Source organism: Ursus americanus, chromosome 24, assembly GCF_024610735.1.
Source record: "Ursus americanus isolate L20-20 chromosome 24, mUrsAme1.1.p, whole genome shotgun sequence".
NCBI classification, from domain to species: domain Eukaryota; kingdom Metazoa; phylum Chordata; class Mammalia; order Carnivora; family Ursidae; genus Ursus; species Ursus americanus.
Genome location: NC_142150.1, coordinates 12004196 through 12024328, shown reverse-complemented (window position 1 = coordinate 12024328; position 20133 = coordinate 12004196). Strand labels below are relative to the sequence as shown.

Genomic DNA, 20133 nt, shown 5'->3' with positions numbered 1-20133 from the left:
ACAGAAGATCTTGTCCCCCAACCCAGATTTAACATATGGGAAATCCATAGAAATGTTTCTCTGAGGACCAAATGTCTAGAAAGAAACTCCTCTATCTAGACTCCTTCTGCTTGTGCTGGAGGAGACTCCAGAGAGAAAAGTGGACAAACTTACTACCTACTTCTCATGTCACAGTTCCAGATTGACACCACCCATGGCTCTCTTTCACATTTTGTTTTTAATTCCACACATTAGACTCATAAAGCAATATGTATTTGAGCTTAAGAAGATATCCTAGAAAGGTCCAAGATTACACAAATTGAATTATAATATAAAACTTATAGGAATAAATCCTTATGCACTTGCTGCTCATTTTGCTCTGAACTTTTCCAAAGGAAGTATTCCTAATAACAATCTTGTACGAAATCATAGGTTTTGTGGTTGGAGTGTGTGTGTATGAGTGTTTGTGTGTGTGAAATGACAAGTAAAATCCTTTCAATTTTAAAAAGGTTTATTTGAGATATAAAAGAAATAATAAACTCATCTAACATAAGCTCATACTGTCTGCCAAAAGGGGAAAACAGATAAATTTTAATAACCCAAAACTGTTAAGTGTTGTTTCATACTAACACAATGAACTGAAGTTGATTCATATCATTCTCTGATGTCAAAGAATACGAGAAAAAGAACACAAATCATCACTTTCCAAAACACCTTCATCATACTATATTCATTGCAGGGTCGCTTTCCATAAGAAACACTAATCATTCCCTGGAAATTTCACCCATTTTAATCCCAACACTAAGTGGATCACATCTGGCCAGTCCATTGTTATTACACCACATTTAATATGGGAATACTGATTAATGAAAATAACCCAACCAGGAAAATATATGACTTTTAATGGTTATTGCTCCTTTGAAATTGAGTTGCAAAAACTGAGAAGTTATATTTACTGAATTAGGGGACGGGGTTGGTCTAAATGCAATAGACATAGAAACAGAGTAAAAGAAAGGGCGACAGTGAGAAAGGGACAGAGAAAGAGACCGAAGATTCTTGCTCACCTAGAAAAGGATATAAGTTTTCAAACATTTATTTATGAAAAAGAAAACTACTTGGGCAGATGCCTTAAGAGAAAGCAAATATCCTGTTTAAAATTTGGAAATAAAAACAATTCTAAATAAGGATCACAGAAGCAGATCTGCTTCCCAAGCAAATGGCAGAGTTGAGAGGAGCAGTATAATTTTTAGAGTCCAAAATATGAAAAACAAATTTTAAATGTAGTACTTCTTAATAATATGGTTGACTAGATCAGGGTTTATTGACTGGTTTTCCTAGTTGTAAAGAATGAGTCGATGAATAACTTTCAAAGCAATGGCTCCCTTCAGTGTTATTTCTGGGTTTATTTAAATCATTCGTTTGAATCTTTATGAAAGTTATTTCAGAAAGAAATGGAAGGAAAATGGCAGTTAATTTTATTGCTTTGGCAGGCATGGAAAAAAATCAGATATTGCATATTTCAATATTAGTATTCATATCTGGTTCTTTTTTTAGTTTTGCTTTTCCTTTTTGAAATATCCTGCCAATTTACTTCTAAACTCTTTAAAGTAGTTATAATAATTGATTTAAAGCCACGGCTGTGATTTCCAATAACTAGGTGACTTGTTGGTCTGCTTCTATCCTTTTTCTTTGAGTAAGGTCACATTTTTCTATTTTATTCCATATTTGGTCATTTTTTATTATATTCAGAACACTGTGTATTTTTAAACAATGCTGGAGACTAATGTATGGATACTTCACAAAGAATGCAAGTCCTTTCTTTTATCTGGCAGGTAGGATTACGAGCTAATTTTTCTAATTTCTTCAGGAGTTGAGTTATTCTGGGCTGTGTCACAAGTGCAAATCTAACAGCGATTATTCCAACCACCAACCAACCCACCATCCCAGAAGCATCCTTCCTTCCTTTCTTTCCTACTCTTCCTTCCTTCCTTCTCTTTCTTCTCTTCCTTCCCCATCTCTTCCTTCTCTCCCTCCCTTCCTTCCTTCTTACGTTCTTTCCTTCCTTCTCTTCGTTCCTTCCTTTCTTTCCTTCTCTTTTTCCTTCCTTCCTTCCATCCTTTTTTTTCTTTTTTGCTTATGTTTTTACTTTGATAAAATACCAAAAAGAGGAAAATTGCAAGAAGAATATAAGGCACTGTCGTATACCCTTTAAGTGGATTTACCATTGATTCATACTTGTTCCACTTATGTCCCTTTTCTCCCTCCCTCTGTCTGTCTGCCTGTCTGTCTTGCTCCCTTCCCCAACTCCTGGAAAATATATTGTTTATATGCTTTTTGTTTTTTATGAACATTTCAGATCATTTTTTTCTGAACAATTTGTGCATAAGTTGACATCATTATCTTTTTAACTCTAAACACTCACTTGTGTATTTTCAAAGCAAAGATGACTTCCATGACTACAGTACGCTGTGCTTATCATTGATTTAACATTGATTAAGCAATATTGTCCAGTCCATAGTCTTTCGTGACTATATTTTTTAAAGTCCGTGATCCGATCCTCTATCAAGCATTGCGTGGCCATGTCTCCATAGTCTCCTGTAATCTGCAACCGATTGTCAGCCTTTTTGTGTTTTTCCTGGCTTTGATATTTTTAAAAAGGACAGGACAGTTGTTTTGTAAAATACTACTTAATTTAAGTTTATTTAATAATTTCTCATGACAAGACTTAAGTAACAGCTTTTTTTGGCAGAAATAGGTCTTAAAAATGACATGGTATCTTTATCAATGAATCCTGTTAGGAGGCTTATGATGGCACTCTGTCTCAATGTTAGTGGTTAACTTTGTTAGGTGGTATAGGCCGAGTTTCTTCATTGTAAAGTTACCATTCTCTCCTCGTGATTGTGTGAGTTGGAGTCTTCTGAAAAAGAGGTTGGGATTCGGTGTGTTAAGAGGCTATTGGGAAAGCCATATTTGAGAAAACAAATGAAAAGAGTCAGAGAAGGCAGGGAGAGGCATCAGATCTGGATTGAAGGAGAGAGGGGTGGATGGAGGTCTGGGCAGGAGACTCAGCCGCAGGAGAGTGTAAGAAATTTTCCTCTGAGCCAACAACGGGGATCTGGGAGCCAAAGTTAGCCTTAGAGGGATCCAAGTCTTACAGCGTAGGAGACTTCTGTTGTGGGAGGCAGTCCTGTGCATCATGACGTTTAGCAGTGTCCTTGGCCTCAATCCACCACACGCCAGAAGCAACCTCCCAGTTGTGACAGTAAGAAAACGTCTCTAGATTTCACCAGCTATCACCTAGGCAGGGGATAAAATTGCTTCTAATTGAAAACCATTGTTTTACACAGGTAGGTCTTCTCCTGTCCTCTGATGAAAGTTAGTGTCTCTGAAGTCCCACCCTTTGCACACATGAGATTTCTCCTAAAGTTCTCTCTTCTTGCATGTTGAGGTATGATTTGTGATTTATTACTGAAGCCTTGCTTACACTCCTTGCGCATAAAGGTTCTTTACAACAGATGTGTCCTCTGGTGTCTAATAAGGAGTGATTTCAGCCTAAAGCCTTCCCCACACTTACTGCAAATATAAGGTTTTTCCCTTGAGTGTGTTCTCTGATGTGTGCTGAGAGTTGCCTTATCACTAAAGCCCCGCTCACACTCCCTGCATACAAAAGGCTTCTCCCCAGAATGTGTCCTCTGATGTCTTATGAGAGCTGACTTCTGGCTAAAGCCTCTCCCACACTCCCTGCACACAAAGGGCTTCTCCCTTGAGTGGGCCATCTTGTGCCTGACTAGATTTGCTTTCTGGCTAAAGGCTTGCCCACACTCAGTGCAAACGTAAGCCTTCTCCCCAGAGTGTGTCCTCTGATGACTGATGAGGTGTGACTTCTGTCTAAAGCCTCGCCCACATTCCCCGCACAAAAAAGGCTTCTCTCCTGAGTGCGTCCTCTGATGTGCAACAAGGGTTGACTTATGCCTAAAGCCTCGCCCACATTCTTGGCACACATAAGGCTTCTCACCTGAGTGTGTCCTCTGGTGTGTCATGAGAGCTGACTTAACACTAAACCCTCGGCCACACTCTGCACACATATAGGGGTTCTCTCCTGAGTGTGCCCTCTGGTGTGTGGTAAGGTTTGACTTATCACTAAAGCCTCGTCCACACTCCCGACACACAAAAGGCTTCTCTCCTGAGTGTGTCCTCTTGTGTTTTATGAGGTAAGATTTCTGACTAAAGCTCCGGCCACATTCAGTGCACAAATGAGGATTCTCCCCTGAATGGATCCTCTGATGTTTGCTGAGAGTTGATTTGTCTCTAAAAAGCCTCCCACAATCCCTGCACACATAAGGCTTTTCCCATGAGTGTGTCCTCTGGTGTGTGATAAGGTTTGACTTATCCCGAAAGCGCCGCCCACACTCCCGGCACACAAAGGGCTTCTCCCCTGAGTGTGTCCTCAGGTGTCTGATGAGGGTTGACTTCTGGCTGAAGCTTCGTCCACACTCCTCACATGCAAAAGGCCTCTCCCCAGAGTGTGCCATCTTGTGTGTGACTAGGTTTGACTTCTGGCTGAAGGCTTGCCCACACTCGGTGCAGAAGTAAGGCTTCTCCCCGGTATGTGATCTCTTGTGTGTGATGAGAGCTGATTTATAGCTGAAGCTTCGACCGCACTCACTGCAAATATAAGGCTTTCCTCCTGAGTGGGTCCTCTGATGAACAAAGAGGGCTGATTTCTGGCTAAAGCCTAGCCCGCAATTTCCACAGTTCACTACTTCAAATCCTGAGAGATCTACCCACTTTAGTACTTCGTCTGTTTCTAAACGGTTTGCCTTCTCAGCCGAGCTGAGCTTTATTTCCACCACTGCCTTGCCTTCCCTCAAGCTTATTAGCTGTCCATCAGGTGGGCTGAAGAAAGCTCTGGAGGTAAACCTCCCCTTTGTCCTCTCAAACAATGATTTGGAGCCCTCTTCTCTGCCTTCATCTTTCACTTGGTCGTTGCGGAAGCTTTCATAAGAAAGTGGTTGCTGCTGCTTCTGGTATGCCGGGCGGAGAGCACCTGCTAGCAAGCCCGGGCAGATGGGAAGGCAGTGATCGTGTAGCACGTGCTGGCATAACTGCCGACTGCAGAAGTCCAGAGCAGAGGAGGAATCACGCTGAATTTCTGGCTTTGCATCTGCCGAACAGGGGCTGGGCAGATGTTTGCTCTCCTCTCTCCAGGGTTCTTCCCCCTGCTCTAGCGAAATGACAAGTGTTGGCTTGGGAAATGGAATTCCCAGGGAGACCAAGTTGCTGTAGTTTTCCAACATCACACACCTGTACAGCAGCCTCTGAGCGTGGCTCAACAGCCGCCACTCTTCCCGGGTGAAGACCACAGCTACATCGTGGAATGACACAAGGGCTGGGTCACTCCTGGCTGAGAGCCCCGATGCCATTTTTCTGGTCTCCCGAGTGGTCTCCCTGAAGAAAGGTGAGGTCTTCTCTCTGCTCACCTCCAGCTCCTGTGCAGTAGCTACCCCCTGGGCAGAGTCTACGTGTCTGTGTAGCTCCTGGATGTGGGGACTTGTCACTGACAGAGAGGCTAAAGCTGGTGGGGACACAGTTGCAATGTCTGCCCCACGGCAGATACAACAACTGTAAGTGATGACTCCGACATCACCTATCTTTCTTTTAGAAGTTTTATAATTTTAGCTTTTACATTAAGGATATGATCTATCGCAAATTCATTACTGTGTTTGGCGTATAATAGAGATCAGTTCTTTTTTTTTTTTTTTTTTTCCATATGGAAAGGAAGTTTTCCCAACATTTCTTAAAGAGACTCTCTTTTCCCTTGTAAGTGCATTGGCATGTTCGTTGAAACCAAGGGGTTATATAAGTATAGGTCTAATTCTTGACTCTAGTCTGATCTCTGTTATATTCTGTCAGCTTTCGATGGTGTCTGTCTGAGCTGGAAGACTTGGCTGCACTTTCAGATAGGCTTGCTTCGTTACTGGTTTCAATTCCACAAAGTTCTGGAATCCAGTCATTTAGAGAATAGCCAAAACTGGGTGACTTCTCTTTACTTACCAGGTCTTTATCCACTGTTTTTTATTGTCAAGGTTGGGGTGGGGAAAGAGGCACAATTGCCCGGCTGAGCTGGGGTTCCTCCAACCTACAGTCCATTCCAACTAGCTCTTGGCATCCTCAGTCCTCCCGCAGTACTCTGAATCCAAACCTGGCATTGACCCCCAGAAAGAAGTAGCTACTTCTCTCTCCTCTTCTCTGAAGGGTTTGTTTCTTTATAAAATCCAGTTCGCTTAGCTTCTTTCAAACCTCCACTCTTCTCTACTTCATAGAAAAATATGATTTTTATATATTTTTTGTCTGTTTTTCTTGTTGTTACCATTGGAACAAAACTCTTTCTCTTCTTTTACAGTCTAACTGACAGCAAAGTATTCCTGGTGGGGAAAAATTAGAGAGATTAGAATTGTTTATGAGGAAAATAAAAAAAGAACTCACATTTTGAATCTTTTGTGCTACCAATTTTTTTTTCTTCTTATCATAGTTATCATAAACTGGCTACTTTTTTGTCTTCAGCCATTGAGATTTACTCATAAGCCTTTAGAACTATCTAATATTTAATTTTAGTGACATTATTCTAGGATCAAATGTCAAAGTTTTACCTTGCTTTTGTGATAGGGGGATAAAATGGAATCATAGAAGTCCATATAACAATCAAAAGAACAGGAGCCACCTTAGCAATTTTTTCTCCTCTTATTTTTATTTGGACATTGAATATGCTTTCCAAAAAGGTCTTCTCAATGACCCTTGAGAAAATGCTTTTCAGCAGAGACTGAGGAATACAAGAGGTCAGACGTTTGTTCATTATCTCACAATTAAAAGGAGCAGCATATGTATCATTTAATTAAGAAAGAGAATGGTGACTATGACATTATGAAGTGCAGAAATAAGATGATTTTTTTTTTTTAAGTAAGCTAAAGAAATCATCCCTGTTGGTTTAAGTGACACAGTGAGGCTTGAAATGAGGACCCAAGAAGCTGAGAGCAGTAACATTTAATTTGGGTCTGGCACTGGCTGTTGATTCCCAAGTAAGCCTTGGTCTTGGATTCTGGCTAGTAGCATTTGGACAAGTCCAGTTAAAAACAGCTTCACTAAATGTACGGATTGTTTGAAACTGTTTTTGTTTTATTAAAGACAGCATTCACTATGGTGTTCCTACAGTCTTTCAAGGCATGTAAGAGAAGTGAATTAGACAATCTGAAGGAAGAGAAGAATCTTCTTGTGTGCTTTCCCTGTGTTTCACTTATTTATCCATGTTTACGCCCCGCCCCTGCCCCCCGCCCCCCAGCAATGTTTCAGCATTCAGACTACACAGGGAGAGTATTTGAGCAGCAGCACTCTTCACACAGAGGGGCATGATTAAATGATAATAATAATGGTTAATAATAAGAATGATAATAATAAAAGAGATTTCTTTACGTTTCATGTAGAGGCCAGCTTGTAGGCATTCAAATACAAGCAAAGATCATCCAAGAACCTAAATGTAGAATTCTCTATGGGTAATATGAAATGATATAATGCATTTTCTCAGCATTTGAGCCTCAGAATTGATACACATTCAGCCTAAAGCAAGATGATTCTCAAAATACCAGTGTTACTTAAGCTACAAGTAGGAAGAGGGAAATAAAGAGAATTCTATGATCCATTAAGTTTGAAAATGATTTGGCCAATCCATTTATACTTGTTTCTTAATTAAAAATTTTCTCAGATATTTCAATATGTCTAAATTCACTGTCAAGCACCAAGATAGAGACATAGAATATAGTGTTTCTGAAACTTACTTGATGAGGAAATTCCTTTCCCAAGAATATCTTATGAGACATTTGTTCTAAAAAAGTGCTTCAAAAAAAAAATTGGCCTAATTTCAACAAAACTTATGTCGTCGTTTTTGTTTGTTTGGGTTTTTGTTTAGTTTAGTTTTGCTTTTGGTCTTTGTTTTGCTTTTTTCAAAGAACTGCAAGATCTGGAGTTCCTTTTATCCAAAAATAAAATAAATATGTCCAAAAGGAAATGCTTTATTGCATTCATAGCCCTTTGAAAATTTTTATGGAAATTGAATCATTTATTCTATAAGAAGAAACCAGAGGAACTCAAGATATATGGAAAAAAGTGTATGATATAGCATTCATAAAATTGGTCTTTGTCCTTGGTTAGTGTTCAAGGGAAGTAAATTACTAAATAGTGGCCCTTTTTTCCCGTATTTTCAAAGTGCAACATGCTTCATAACCTTATCATTATCAGGATGTTTTGAGGTAGTGTTGTGTTGTGAGTGTTATTGATGTAGATGCGTGTACGTGTATGTGTGTGTGTGTGTGTGTGTGTGTGTGTTATGCATTTTAGAACATCTGGTGAAACTAAACAGTGAGTTCCATAAGGGAAAAGACCAGCTGTTACCATTTTTGTTTTTCAGACCTATGACTGTTCCTATAAAACAAACAGAAGGTTTGAAATAAACCAATTCATGTAACTAAACCACTTCATCTAAGTCCTTTTCAAATCGGTATCTTTTGCATTCCACAGATCATTTCCTATAACATGTAACAATAAATATTTATTAAGTGTATAATATGGTGATATAGGCTACAGGCTAAGGATTCTTCTATTTCCACTGCCCATTAATCAAGGAGCTCAAAAAATTGGAGCACAATTTATTTCCTAGTATGGAGGTAGTTTGAGCTTAATAACTTTAATTAAGAGACCTAACAGCTGTGAAGAAGCTACTACTGCAGTAGCATTTAGGTTACTGAGGGCTCTCTGCTTGATCAAGAGAAGTTAAGGCATTCATTCACCCTTAACCACCTGGTGAGCAAATATCAGAGGTGTAATTAGAGAATGGATCGAGACTAGTGCTTTTCTTTCCAGGTGAACAATAATAAATGAATGTCAATTTCAGCAAAGGCTTAGGGATTAAATATAAAGAGCTTGTGAATATCTCAGGTACTGGAGGACCTCTGAATGTCACACCCAAATTTCAGCCAGGGGACTGCGGTGGTCAGTGGTGGGGGCATGAATAAAAGGCAAGACCATGCGGGAAATGGGGGAGAGGGAGAGAGTGGAAGAAGGTTAAGTTAGATCAAATAGCAACAGAGTAAAAGTGAAAGAAACTAAAGGAGTGAAATAAGGGTTCATAATCTCTTAATAGTGCATTGGCAAAAGAATGAAGTTTAATAATATTTAAGAATAAGTCATAGCGATCCTGGACAATGATCTTGGCAACACTAGTACACAGTACCTTCTATGTAAAATCTGTCATTCTAAGTTTTCTATAAAAATAATACTGTGTGTGTGTGCGTATGTGTGTATTTAAAATATGACATAGATTTTATCATGTTCCTCATCTGAGGAATGAGGCACTGACATGCTAAGGTTAAGTCATTTCCCAAAGTCTCAGAGCAAAAGACAGAACCAACACGAGACAGAAGTTAAACTCATTGATAAGGCACAGGAAGATTAGCAGAGAATGAGGACAAAGGAGAAGTGGAAACAGAAAGGGCAAAGTTCCCTCCGACTTACCAAGTCACGAGAAGCTGTTCTCAACATGGAAGTGTCTAACATAGCAAATTCTGCAAATGTAGGAAATACTGGGGGAAAGTGTTAGCCACTTCAAATATATATACTTAAAACTGCATATCAGGGGGAAAAAAGAGCTAAGGATTCAAACATAGCAATCTAGTTCCAGCATCTGAGCCCTCATTAGTATGATCCTCTATCTCTCTGAACATAAACCCTCTAATATGGGTCTAGACAACTTTCTAAGAAGAAACTGAGCCCACAGGCAGAGAATGAAGGGACAGAGTAAGCCATTTCCTAACAATTAACTAAGAAATAACAGTTTGTTTGATTATATGCTTGTTTTAATTTTGAACTGATATAGTATTAACCCTGTATCTGTAGGAATAAATAGTCCAGACATAGTGAGTGTCTTTGAATGACGTGTGCTTAAGTATTATTATGCCAAGTATAAAGAAAGGCCAGTGATCAAGGATTGAAGACAGCCAAGAGTTGGCCACAGAGGATTCCATGAAAGCACACCCAGAGCTCTCTTTCACGCCATTACTTCCTTTTGCTTCCTTGGTCAAATCAGAGAAATAGTGGCATATGGTCAGGCTTCTCAGATGCTCTCCTCTGTTCACCACGTGTCAGCTGTAAATACAAGGGAAGGATTTGGATGGTTTCACATATTCCTTTTCTACTTCCTCATAATTAAAGAAATAGGTGGTCTTTATATTACTATCTTGTAAATTCACTGATAAATAAATAAAAAAGACATTTAAATATATATCTATACTTCAGCAGCAGAGTCAGAACTAGAACGGTGAACTCATAGATTATCTGTCTGTTACCCGAGGATGAAAACATAAGTTTTTGCTAGCTCTATGTGATGTATATTATTCTTGAATTTAATATGGAACACAGTACCGAGAGAGAGAGAGAGAGAGAGAGAGAGAAAGCGAGAGAGACAGTACCAACCACATACACTAAATTTTGGTACCTTTAACCAAGTCTTAGAGGAAGGCCTGAGGAAACCAACGTGTATTGAGCTCTTATTACTTACAAGAGTGTAATACATTTTTAAGATTAGGTCAGTTTTTAAATCTACATAAATTTTAAAAATCAGATTGATGAAAATGGAAAAAGGCTTTTGGTTGTTTATCTCTAATTTCTTGAAAATGCTAAAGCCAGAAGTTTACAGTAAAATATCAAATATATCTCCCCATAGACGATAACATCAGTTTATTGGTACCATTCTCTCTCTAATCTGTCTTCTTATAGAAAACAAACTCAGAATTAAAGTGAGCAAAAAGCACACTGATAATTGTGTGGACTGCCAACCTCAGACTTACTTGGAAAAATTGTCAAGAAAAAATATTTTCAAAACTTTCAAATAGGCTACAGTTAGAGTCTGTGAGAAAACCAACATTCTATAAGTTAGTAAGAATCCTGATGAATATTACGTGATGATTTTTATATGTGTTAGAGAAACACACAATTTACATCCCTCGAATTAAAGCAATCAAGCATAAAGTAGCGGCTTGAACTCAGTAGGACGCACTCCCAGTATGGTTTACGGATGCTAGCAGTCAGATGTGGCTCCTTGTCCTGCTGGTAAAGAGCTGGGTTCAGTAACGGGCAAGTTACTTCACCTCTCTACACATCAGTTCTTCACCAATGAAATGAAGACAATGCTGTATAACATAGTATCTATAGAAAACCATATGGTATTTTACACTTCAATATATTTTAGAGATAGATCTCATCCCAAACAACTACGACAAAAACAAAACAAGCAAAAAAACCCCAAGAAAACCACAAAAGAGCACAAGGAAAATTTTGGAGGTGATGGATATTGTGATTGTGGTGATAATATATCAGGTGTAAACATCAAGTTATATATATTAAATGTGTGCAATATTTATATCAACTATACCTCAATAAAGCTTTTTAAAAAGGAAAATAAAGTGAGGAACTGCCCAACAATGGTTACTAATATTATTTTATTTTTGTTCTTAAGTATTTTGGTTTTTGGTTTTTAGTGTTTTTTTTTTAAACCCTTGTGTTGAGGACTGACTTTCAATAAATCATATACTTAAGGGTGTTCTTAAGTATTATTAGTGACTCTCTTACCACTTTTATGTAATTTGTGGTTTAATAGTTACAAAACACAAGTCCACTTGTATTTAAAAAAAAAAACAATTCTGGGGAATTAAACCACCTTCCCAAGGTCATGTTCCAGAGCTCATGTGCCTAACTCCCTTACAATAATTCCTCTGGCTATGCAAAGTGAGCTTGGATTCCTGATAGGAATCCCAAGCTACTGAAAGAAGCCGAATCCCAAAATTAAAATAAAATAAATTGGAGTATAATAGCATAGATTAATGTTAAGTACACTTAACTTTCTTTGGAAATGAGGAGGAAATTCTTTTGAATTTAGCCAAACTAAGTGGACACAAAGTTTGGCATTTGCTCACTTCCCATGTTAGGCCATCCTTTCCCTCCTAGATCTTCTTTCTTGAAGATTTCTCTGAGTTCCTGCTCCTAATTTTCAGTACCTGATTCCCCATAGATCCATGTTCTTTTTTTTTTTTTTTTAAGATTTTATTTATTTATTCGACAGAGATAGAGACAGCCAGCGAGAAAGGGAACACAAGCAGGGGGAGTGGGAGAGGAAGAAGCAGGCTCCCAGCGGAGCAGGGAGCCCGGTGTGGGGCTCGATCCCAGAACGCCAGGATCACGCCCTGAGCCGAAGGCAGACGCTTAACCGCTGTGCCACCCAGGCGCCCCCATAGATCCATGTTCTATACCAGGGTAGATAAAGATGTTAACTGGTATCAGTTGACCTTTTAATAATCAGCTTAGAAATAGCAATCAACACAGACATGTAACCACTAGTGGAGGTTTGAGTTTGAAATACATGGAGATTTTGCAATCTGAAATAACACTTCTTAGATACTCACTTACTCATCCTTGATCCTTTAGCTCTAGAATTCTCTATGCCTGTTTTAAAATCTCACTGTAATACTCCAAAAGACAAAACATGTTTATTGCAAAATATATGAATATATGGATTCCTATCTGGAGACATCCACTGTTAACTCCTTGGTACACTGATTTCTAGATCCTTTGTTGTGAGATTTTGTCCTCTATCCCCTGAGTCATGACAGCTCTTTGCACACTCAAACACAATTATTTTGAGCTTGCCTTTAGTTTTTCTCCACTCAAAATTTAAAAACAAACAAACGCCAAAACAAAAAACCCAACACATTCCTTCTTAGCATCAAATGTTTAGAGCCACCCCAATATATCCCAATGTCACTTTGCCAATAAAAGGAATAAGAAATATTTTCTGTGCCTCTGAAAAAATTGTGATGAAGCAAGGTTTTGTATATCTAGCAGTCTCTCTTACTGAGCTTTGTTCGAGCCAGGAGTTCAAAACGAAGGCATAACAAAATAGTTTAAAATGTTGACACATATTAAAAAATTGGATTTTATGTAATTGTTTGACAGATAGCTTCTGTGTAAAAACATAATCAAAATGAGATTTCTACTTTTACTTTGCTTACCTTATATAAGGCAGTATAATCAATTAGTTGATAAGAATTTATGGTGAATAAATATTTTATCTTTCCTCATTTCAAGATATGGTAAATTGATGACTATTTCTTCTAATGAACACTATCCAATAAAAACAACTTGGAATAAGATAATGTAAGATGGTAGGAAAGTAGAATTAGGGAGGCTCATTAAAATCTGTACATCTTCCAAGTACGTACAGTGTTGAATAATTCATTAGCTGTTTAACATATTTACACACCCTTAAAAACCATACAAACTGATTTTATTACTGGGCTTTGATTTTTTCATTTTCAAAAAGGATTATATATTTTTTCATCTGTGAGGCTCCAAAAGTTTAAATGCAAAGTAATTAACATTGACTTCTTGCTAATTAAATCAGCAGAGGAGATTTAACTGACACTATGCTAGGTTCTCAAATTAAAAGACTGTCTCATTGCATTAAACAGAGTGCATTTATCACAAAGAAACTCTCAGCCTATTTATTTGATATGACAGTTAATAGGTAAGGAAAATGAATCTTCCCAGTGTTGTAGGCAACAAATGCATAGTTGTCTTGCTTCTAATTGTCTGATCTAGAATGTCTGAAGCAAAAAGGAGATATAAACACTATTGTCCTTAAACTGAACCAGAATATAATAAAACCTAAAGTAAGTTTCATTTCAATAAGTTGAGTGGTGCTATTGAACTAAATAAAAAAGAAGATTTTTCAAGTTGTGTGCATAAACATATATAAGCTCTACTCAAACATGATTAAACACCAACAGGATGTATGGTAACTTAAATTATAAAACAGACATAAAATTGAAAAGCTAGGGTATCCTGTGATTCTTTTAAATATCATAAAATATCTCTATCCTAGAAACTCTGTCACCAATTTCTTTTAATACATTCACTTATTAATTTACTTATATTTATTGAACGCCTTTTAATGCCAGCCACTATGCTAAATGCTACATACATAAGTATAAAGAACAGCACATATCTGTTGGCTCAAATTCTTCCTTATAATATACTTTATGGAAAATTTCTGAGAATTTTGAATATGAGTAGAACAGATATGAACTTATGGATATAACTCAGAATCCGTCTCTGTTAGGATATAAGTCTATTTTGGCTGATATTAAACAATATCAGTGGCTTAAATAAATACCAATAATAGATTTCTAAGCTTAAGTGTTAACATATGCTTGAGAGGTTTCCTAGGGTTTTTTTTAGAATAAAATTAATTAATTTTAGAATTGACCACATTCATTAAAGTATTTTCTTCATATTTTTTAAATACCATAAGTTGATTTTCTAAACTGCCATATTCCTAACATACAACTGAATTATTTTAAAAAGTGATTTTCTTTTTAATTTATTTATCTGCAGTTAGAATATACTTAGCTAACTCACTTTCACATGACTTTGATTTGCTACTGAGTATATTTTATCAATATATCATATAAAATGCCTGGATTTTCAAGCAAGGGCCAAGAAAAAAAACAAATAATCTGCAGTGACCCTGTAATAATTTCAGTATCAACATGATTTAAGGTTTGATCAGAGTCAGGAAGGTGGATTTGTAAGGCAAACAAATCAAATGTTAAAACGAAGCGGTTTGAGTATTTATAATAACTTTGCTCCTATAATTCTGCAGAAATATGTTTCTATGCCCTAGAAAAATGGGGAATGGAAATAGTAATATATCAGCATTGCTATTGTGGTCTTGGACTTCATGCAAGCCCCTAAAATAAATTGTATCTTACAGTAAGAGAGCATATTTCTCTTATTCTTGATATTTCACAATGTTCTCTGACAGTTAAACTAATTCAGTCAAGTAAGGTCAGCCTGGCAAATGGTAAATATTTTACAGGGTTTCAATTATCAGGAGAATAAACTAGAAAAGAAAGAAGCCCTTCACATATCTTTTGTGACCCGTACCATATTTATATAGCATTCCCCAACTGTTCCATTTCCCTGTTGATATATTGACTGATATTTGTGACATTTACCAGATTCACGAGAGTGCTTTACCACATTCCATCCCATTGTATTCCATTTCATTCCATTCCAAGTTTTAGCACATGACTGAGGCCAGAGCAACTAAGGGATGTTTTGTAACATAGTAATGATTTGTCCTGGGTTTGATATTAGAAAATCTGCCTTCGAATCTTAACTCTGCCCCTTTATAAATACAGATTTCTGGTTACTACAAAATATATTGCCCCCTTTCTTTTTTATTTATCCATTACCAGAATTCTGATTTTGATGTAGTAGCAAAGTGCTCAGATAAAAAGCTATATTCCCCAGACTTCTTTGCAATTAAAACTGACTAAGCCATATATTTCTGGCTGCTGATACTTCAGTGGAAGTTTTTGGAAGGGGCTTGAGAAAGCATCTTAAAATGGTGAGACAGACTCAGTTGGCAAGAACTGCCATTCCTTTTTCTCTCTGAAAGGAAAACCAGATTCTAGAATTTAAGCCACACTATTATTATTTTTTATGACTATTATTATTATTAATAGTGAAAATATTTTCACTAGGGAAACTATCGACACAGGAGTAAAGGATTAGGTATATAGAGATATCAAAGTCCAAAATCCTGATTTTATCAGGGAGCCGCCATACCAGTCCTAAAATGCCTACTTCTAAACTTCTCTTTCTATGATAAAAAAGTGAAATCCTTATTTTGCTTAAGCTACTCTTTAACTTTGTTTTGTTTTCTTTTTTTAAACGGAGTGCAATTGCTATTAATACATTAGCTTTACCCTCATGGGTAAAATTCGATCTGAATTTTAGCTTAAAATTGAAAAAGCTTTTTTCATAAATGAGTACCAATAATTATTTTATTTTACTAAGTGAGAAAATCAAATAAGAACAGAGTGGTAGGGGGCTTATCACAATGCCTGTCACAGAATTTGTAATCTGCAAATCATCATAATTATTGTTATGTGCTATTTGAGAAGCAGTGTTTTCCATTTCTTTTTCTTTTTTTAAAAATTTTTTCATTTTATATTACACCCGAGAAATCAGGCAATAAAATAGTTAATAACTTGATTTTAAGATAAATGTAATTGTGTTTCTTTTCCTGTGTTTTATTCCTTTTCCCCCGCTCCCAGAGGGAGAGAGAGAGAGAGATCATGGCGGAGAGGGGATGAGGGAGATAGAGAATCTTAAGCAGGCTCCACACCCAGCGCTGAGCTGACACAAGGCTCAGTCTCACGACCCTGAGATCATGACCTGAGCTGAAATCAAGAGTAGGACGCTTAGCCAACTGAGACACCCAGTCACCCTCACATCTTTTTGTTCTTAAATCTAATATACAAATAACTATAAATTATAGGAATTATAAACACAGTCATTTTGGTGGATCCACTGGCCAGCATATATGATACACTGCTTTTAAAGTTTATTTTTCTAAAACTTGCACTGAATTTAGGCCTTTGGAAAATCCTAAATGCACTTACCTGTATATCTCGAGATACTGGGGGGGGGGGGAGGGGAGTGCATTAAAGTTGGATGAGCTAAAGCTATCATGAAAGCAAAAGAGAAAGAAAAAAAAGAAGAAGAAAATGAAAGAAAGAGAGGAAGAAAGAAAGAAAAAGGAAGAAAAGAAGGAAGGAAGGAAGGAAGGAAGGAAGGAAGGAAGGAAGGAAGGAAGGAAGAAGAAGAAGAAGAAGAAGAAGAAGAAGAAGAAGAAGAAGAAGAAGAAGAAGAAAAAGAAAGAAAGAAAGAAAGAAAGAAAGAAAGAAAGAAAGAAAGAAAGAAAGGAAGGAAGAAAGAAAGAAAGAAAGAAAGAAAGAAAGAAAGAAAGAAAGAAAGAAAGAAAGAAAGAAAGAAAGGAAGAAAGAAAGAAAAGAGAAAAGAAAAGAAAAGAAAAAAGAAAAAGGAGGGAGGAAGGAAGGGAAGGGAACTCTTATGAATTAAATTTCAGTTTCCATGCCTTTTAAATAAATGTTTGGCTTTTTACAGGGCTCTGGAAAAGCATAATATTATCACTTTATTCAGGAAGAGAAATAGAGTGCAGACTTTTTCCATCTGTAGTCTAAGAGATGTCCCATGTTCAAGCTCCCCAAGTTTCCTTGTTTCTGTGGTTTGAACCAGTAAGATTTGTATAAGGACTCTTGGTTTGGGGAGAGGATCAAGCCAAGTTTGTCAAACTGGTTAGATCAGTTGCAGACCATAAATAAAGAAATTACCCAGAGGGTCTTCAGGGACCTTAAACATTACATTTTGAATTTAACAGTCCTTATCTTGCCCAAGAGTCAAAAAACCAGACACATAGGCATCCCCAGAAATAGACAGAGCTTTTTTAGTGTAGCTTTAAACTATCTTCACAACTTCACATGTGTGTTTCCATCTACTAATGTTTAAAAACAAAAACAAAAATGAAAACATAAATATAAAATAGAAACTTGGTCTTACAAATTTTCATCCATAGTTAACATGTTTATTTAAAATTTCACTAATCAATAACAGTCAGTATTTTATGCCTCTCAACTTGACATAACCATCATTAAAAAAATACGTTCCATTAAAAAATGTTCCATTATTGACTTTTTTCTTGATACTCCTTTTGTCAATGTCTTGTACTTTCAATATACCTTTATTTGACAAAAAATGTGGAAAGGTCTTGTTTTCTTTTCACTCTGTTGCTTTAATCTTTTTCTCACATTTTATTTTTTTTTCAAAGATTTTATTTATTTATTTGACAGAGATTGAGACAGCCAGCGAGAGAGGGAACACAAGCAGGGGGAGTGGGAGAGGAAGAAGCAGGCTCATGGAGGAGGAGCCTGATGTGGGGCCCGATCCCGGAACGCCGGGATCACGCCCTGAGCCGAAGGCAGATGCTTCCGGGATCACGCCCTGAGCCGAAGGCAGATGCTTTAACCGCTGTGCCACCCAGGCGCCCCTCTTTTTCTCACATGTTAACCCATTTGTTTCTATTTGAGTGAATTCCAAAGAGATATCCTCTCACTGACTAGTCATCGGTGTCCAATCAAGATTGGTGTTTCAGCTGCCCCAGACTACTCAGGGTCTCTAGCCATGCTATCCCTATGCTACTAGCTTGGATAGTCCACATTCACACTCTAATAATTCTCAAGACATTAAGATGCTAATGAATCTAGTACTCATTTTCTCACTCATTCACTGAACCAAGAATAACCGCTATGTTCATATATACTTCTTGGCAACCACAGTGCTAAGTAATGGAGAAACAAGAGCAATAGGGCTCCTGCTTTCACGCATTTCTAGGCTGATAGAATACAGACAGGAAAATAGGAAATTATAAACAAGTGTGGTAATGCCACAGCGGAATTCCTGGTCAAGTGAAGCACACAGGAGGTGTGCAAGATGGGGTGTCAGGAAAGATTTCCTAAAGGAAATAATAGCTGCAGCATAAAGAATAAAGAGCAATTAACTAGGGAAAGATAGGGTGGTGAGACAGATAGGGATATAGAACATTCTGGGCGGAATGATCAGAAAGAGCTTAGCAGATTTGAGAAAATGAAATTAATAGCATATGTCCTAAGAGAGAGAGAGAGAAGAGGGAGGGAGAGAGACTGGTTATACATGTTAGAGTAAGCACAGGAGGGAAACTCTAATATTAGAGGCTGGGGTAATGAGCTGAAAGAAAACCTCAGAAGGCATTACAGTGGTAAACAATGTAAATAATAGAGATGAATGTGACTTAAGTCAGAAAAGGGGTCTGGTAGGGGCGCCTGGGTGGCACAGTGGTTAGGCGTCTGCCTTTGGCTCAGGGCGTGATCCCGGCGTTTCGGGATCGAGTCCCACATCAGGCTCCTCCGCTAGGAGCCTGCTTCTTCCTCTCCCACTCCCCCTGCTTGTGTTCCCTTCTCTCGCTGGCTGTCTCTATCTCTGTCGAATAAATAAATAAAATCTTTAAAAAAAAGAAAAGAAAAGGGCTCTGGTAAAGGCCTCTAATTTTCTAGGCTTCCACAAATCAGCCACAAGAGAATGGTCGATAGAACATAAACACAATTCTCCACATTAGTGTGTTTTTCAGACTCTTAACTCTTTCAAAGGTGCCTTCTTTCATCTCTCTCCAAATTCCACATCCTCTTTGATGTAGCCATCAAATGCATCCTCCCTCATGAAGCCTCCATTGAATTAACTGAATGAATGCATTTCTCCTTTCTCTGATTCTATATAACTCTGTTTAGTTTTTTCCCTCTTATGTAAAATCTTGAACATATGTTCTTGAGCTGTATATATTTGTAAACTTATCTTCGTCTCCCACTAGACAAGGACAGGTCTTAAACATCTTAGAATCCCCTATAATATGGTCATTTGTATTTTTATTATTAAATCACACATTATTAAATTAAATAACACTAATTAAGTATGGGGAAAACATTAAAAAAGAGATGTTATGGTTTTTCATAAGGCTTACATTATAACAAAACATTACTTCACCAAACGTGTCAGCCTGTTTAGGGTGGGGAGGTTGGAAACTCACAAAAGTTTATTTTATTTGTTTATTTTTTAAACAATCATCTGATTCTGTTAGTTTAGCTGATACTACTGAAACTATAATGTATAATGGAATGTATTTTTTCAGTTGGAAGAGCACCACCATTCACCATTGTTTAAAAAAACTGAAGAAAACACTAACTTGTAGGTGGATTAAATGGAAGAACAGACTCAAAGAAAAGTAATTTTATCTACTTTTGAACAGCATTTCTTTCTCAGGAAGATGAGATTAGCCACATATTTGAATTCATTTCTTTAATCTGAACACACTGGTTTAAAATAATTTGAAAACAACCATTCAACATATCTTGGGAACATCAAAAATACTTTTATTTTCTATTTAGATAAGATTATAGCTTTAGATAATCATCATTCCTTGTTTATTAGCGGAGGGTCAAGTTCCCTTATCATATAAAAAAACACAAAACACAACAAAATCTAGAATTCCACATACACTAAAAGTCATAATTACTGATCTTGTCACACACACACACACACACACACACGCTCCTCAATGTGAATCTTATATTTGTGTCATTGAAGTTAAGAATTTGT

The 20133-nt window shown here is 37.2% G+C and overlaps 1 protein-coding gene across 2 annotated transcripts in view; it reads right to left on the bottom strand.

The window, feature by feature from the left end:
* Positions 1-472: 472 nt before the first annotated feature.
* Positions 473-20133, bottom strand: part of LOC123799478 (uncharacterized) — a 50555-nt gene continuing 30894 nt past the window's right edge. The window contains exons 1-2 of one of the 2 annotated variants that reach the window (XM_087855354.1): positions 9541-10167; positions 473-6404 (exon numbers count right to left, since the gene is read on the bottom strand). In XM_087855354.1, coding sequence (XP_087711480.1) covers positions 3486-5402 — 1917 coding nt within the window. In that variant the 5' untranslated portion in view covers positions 5403-6404; positions 9541-10167 and the 3' untranslated portion in view covers positions 473-3485. Of the gene's footprint in view, positions 6405-9540; positions 10168-20133 lie in introns of those variants that run through there. The other variant, XM_045808605.2, reaches the window with a different exon arrangement.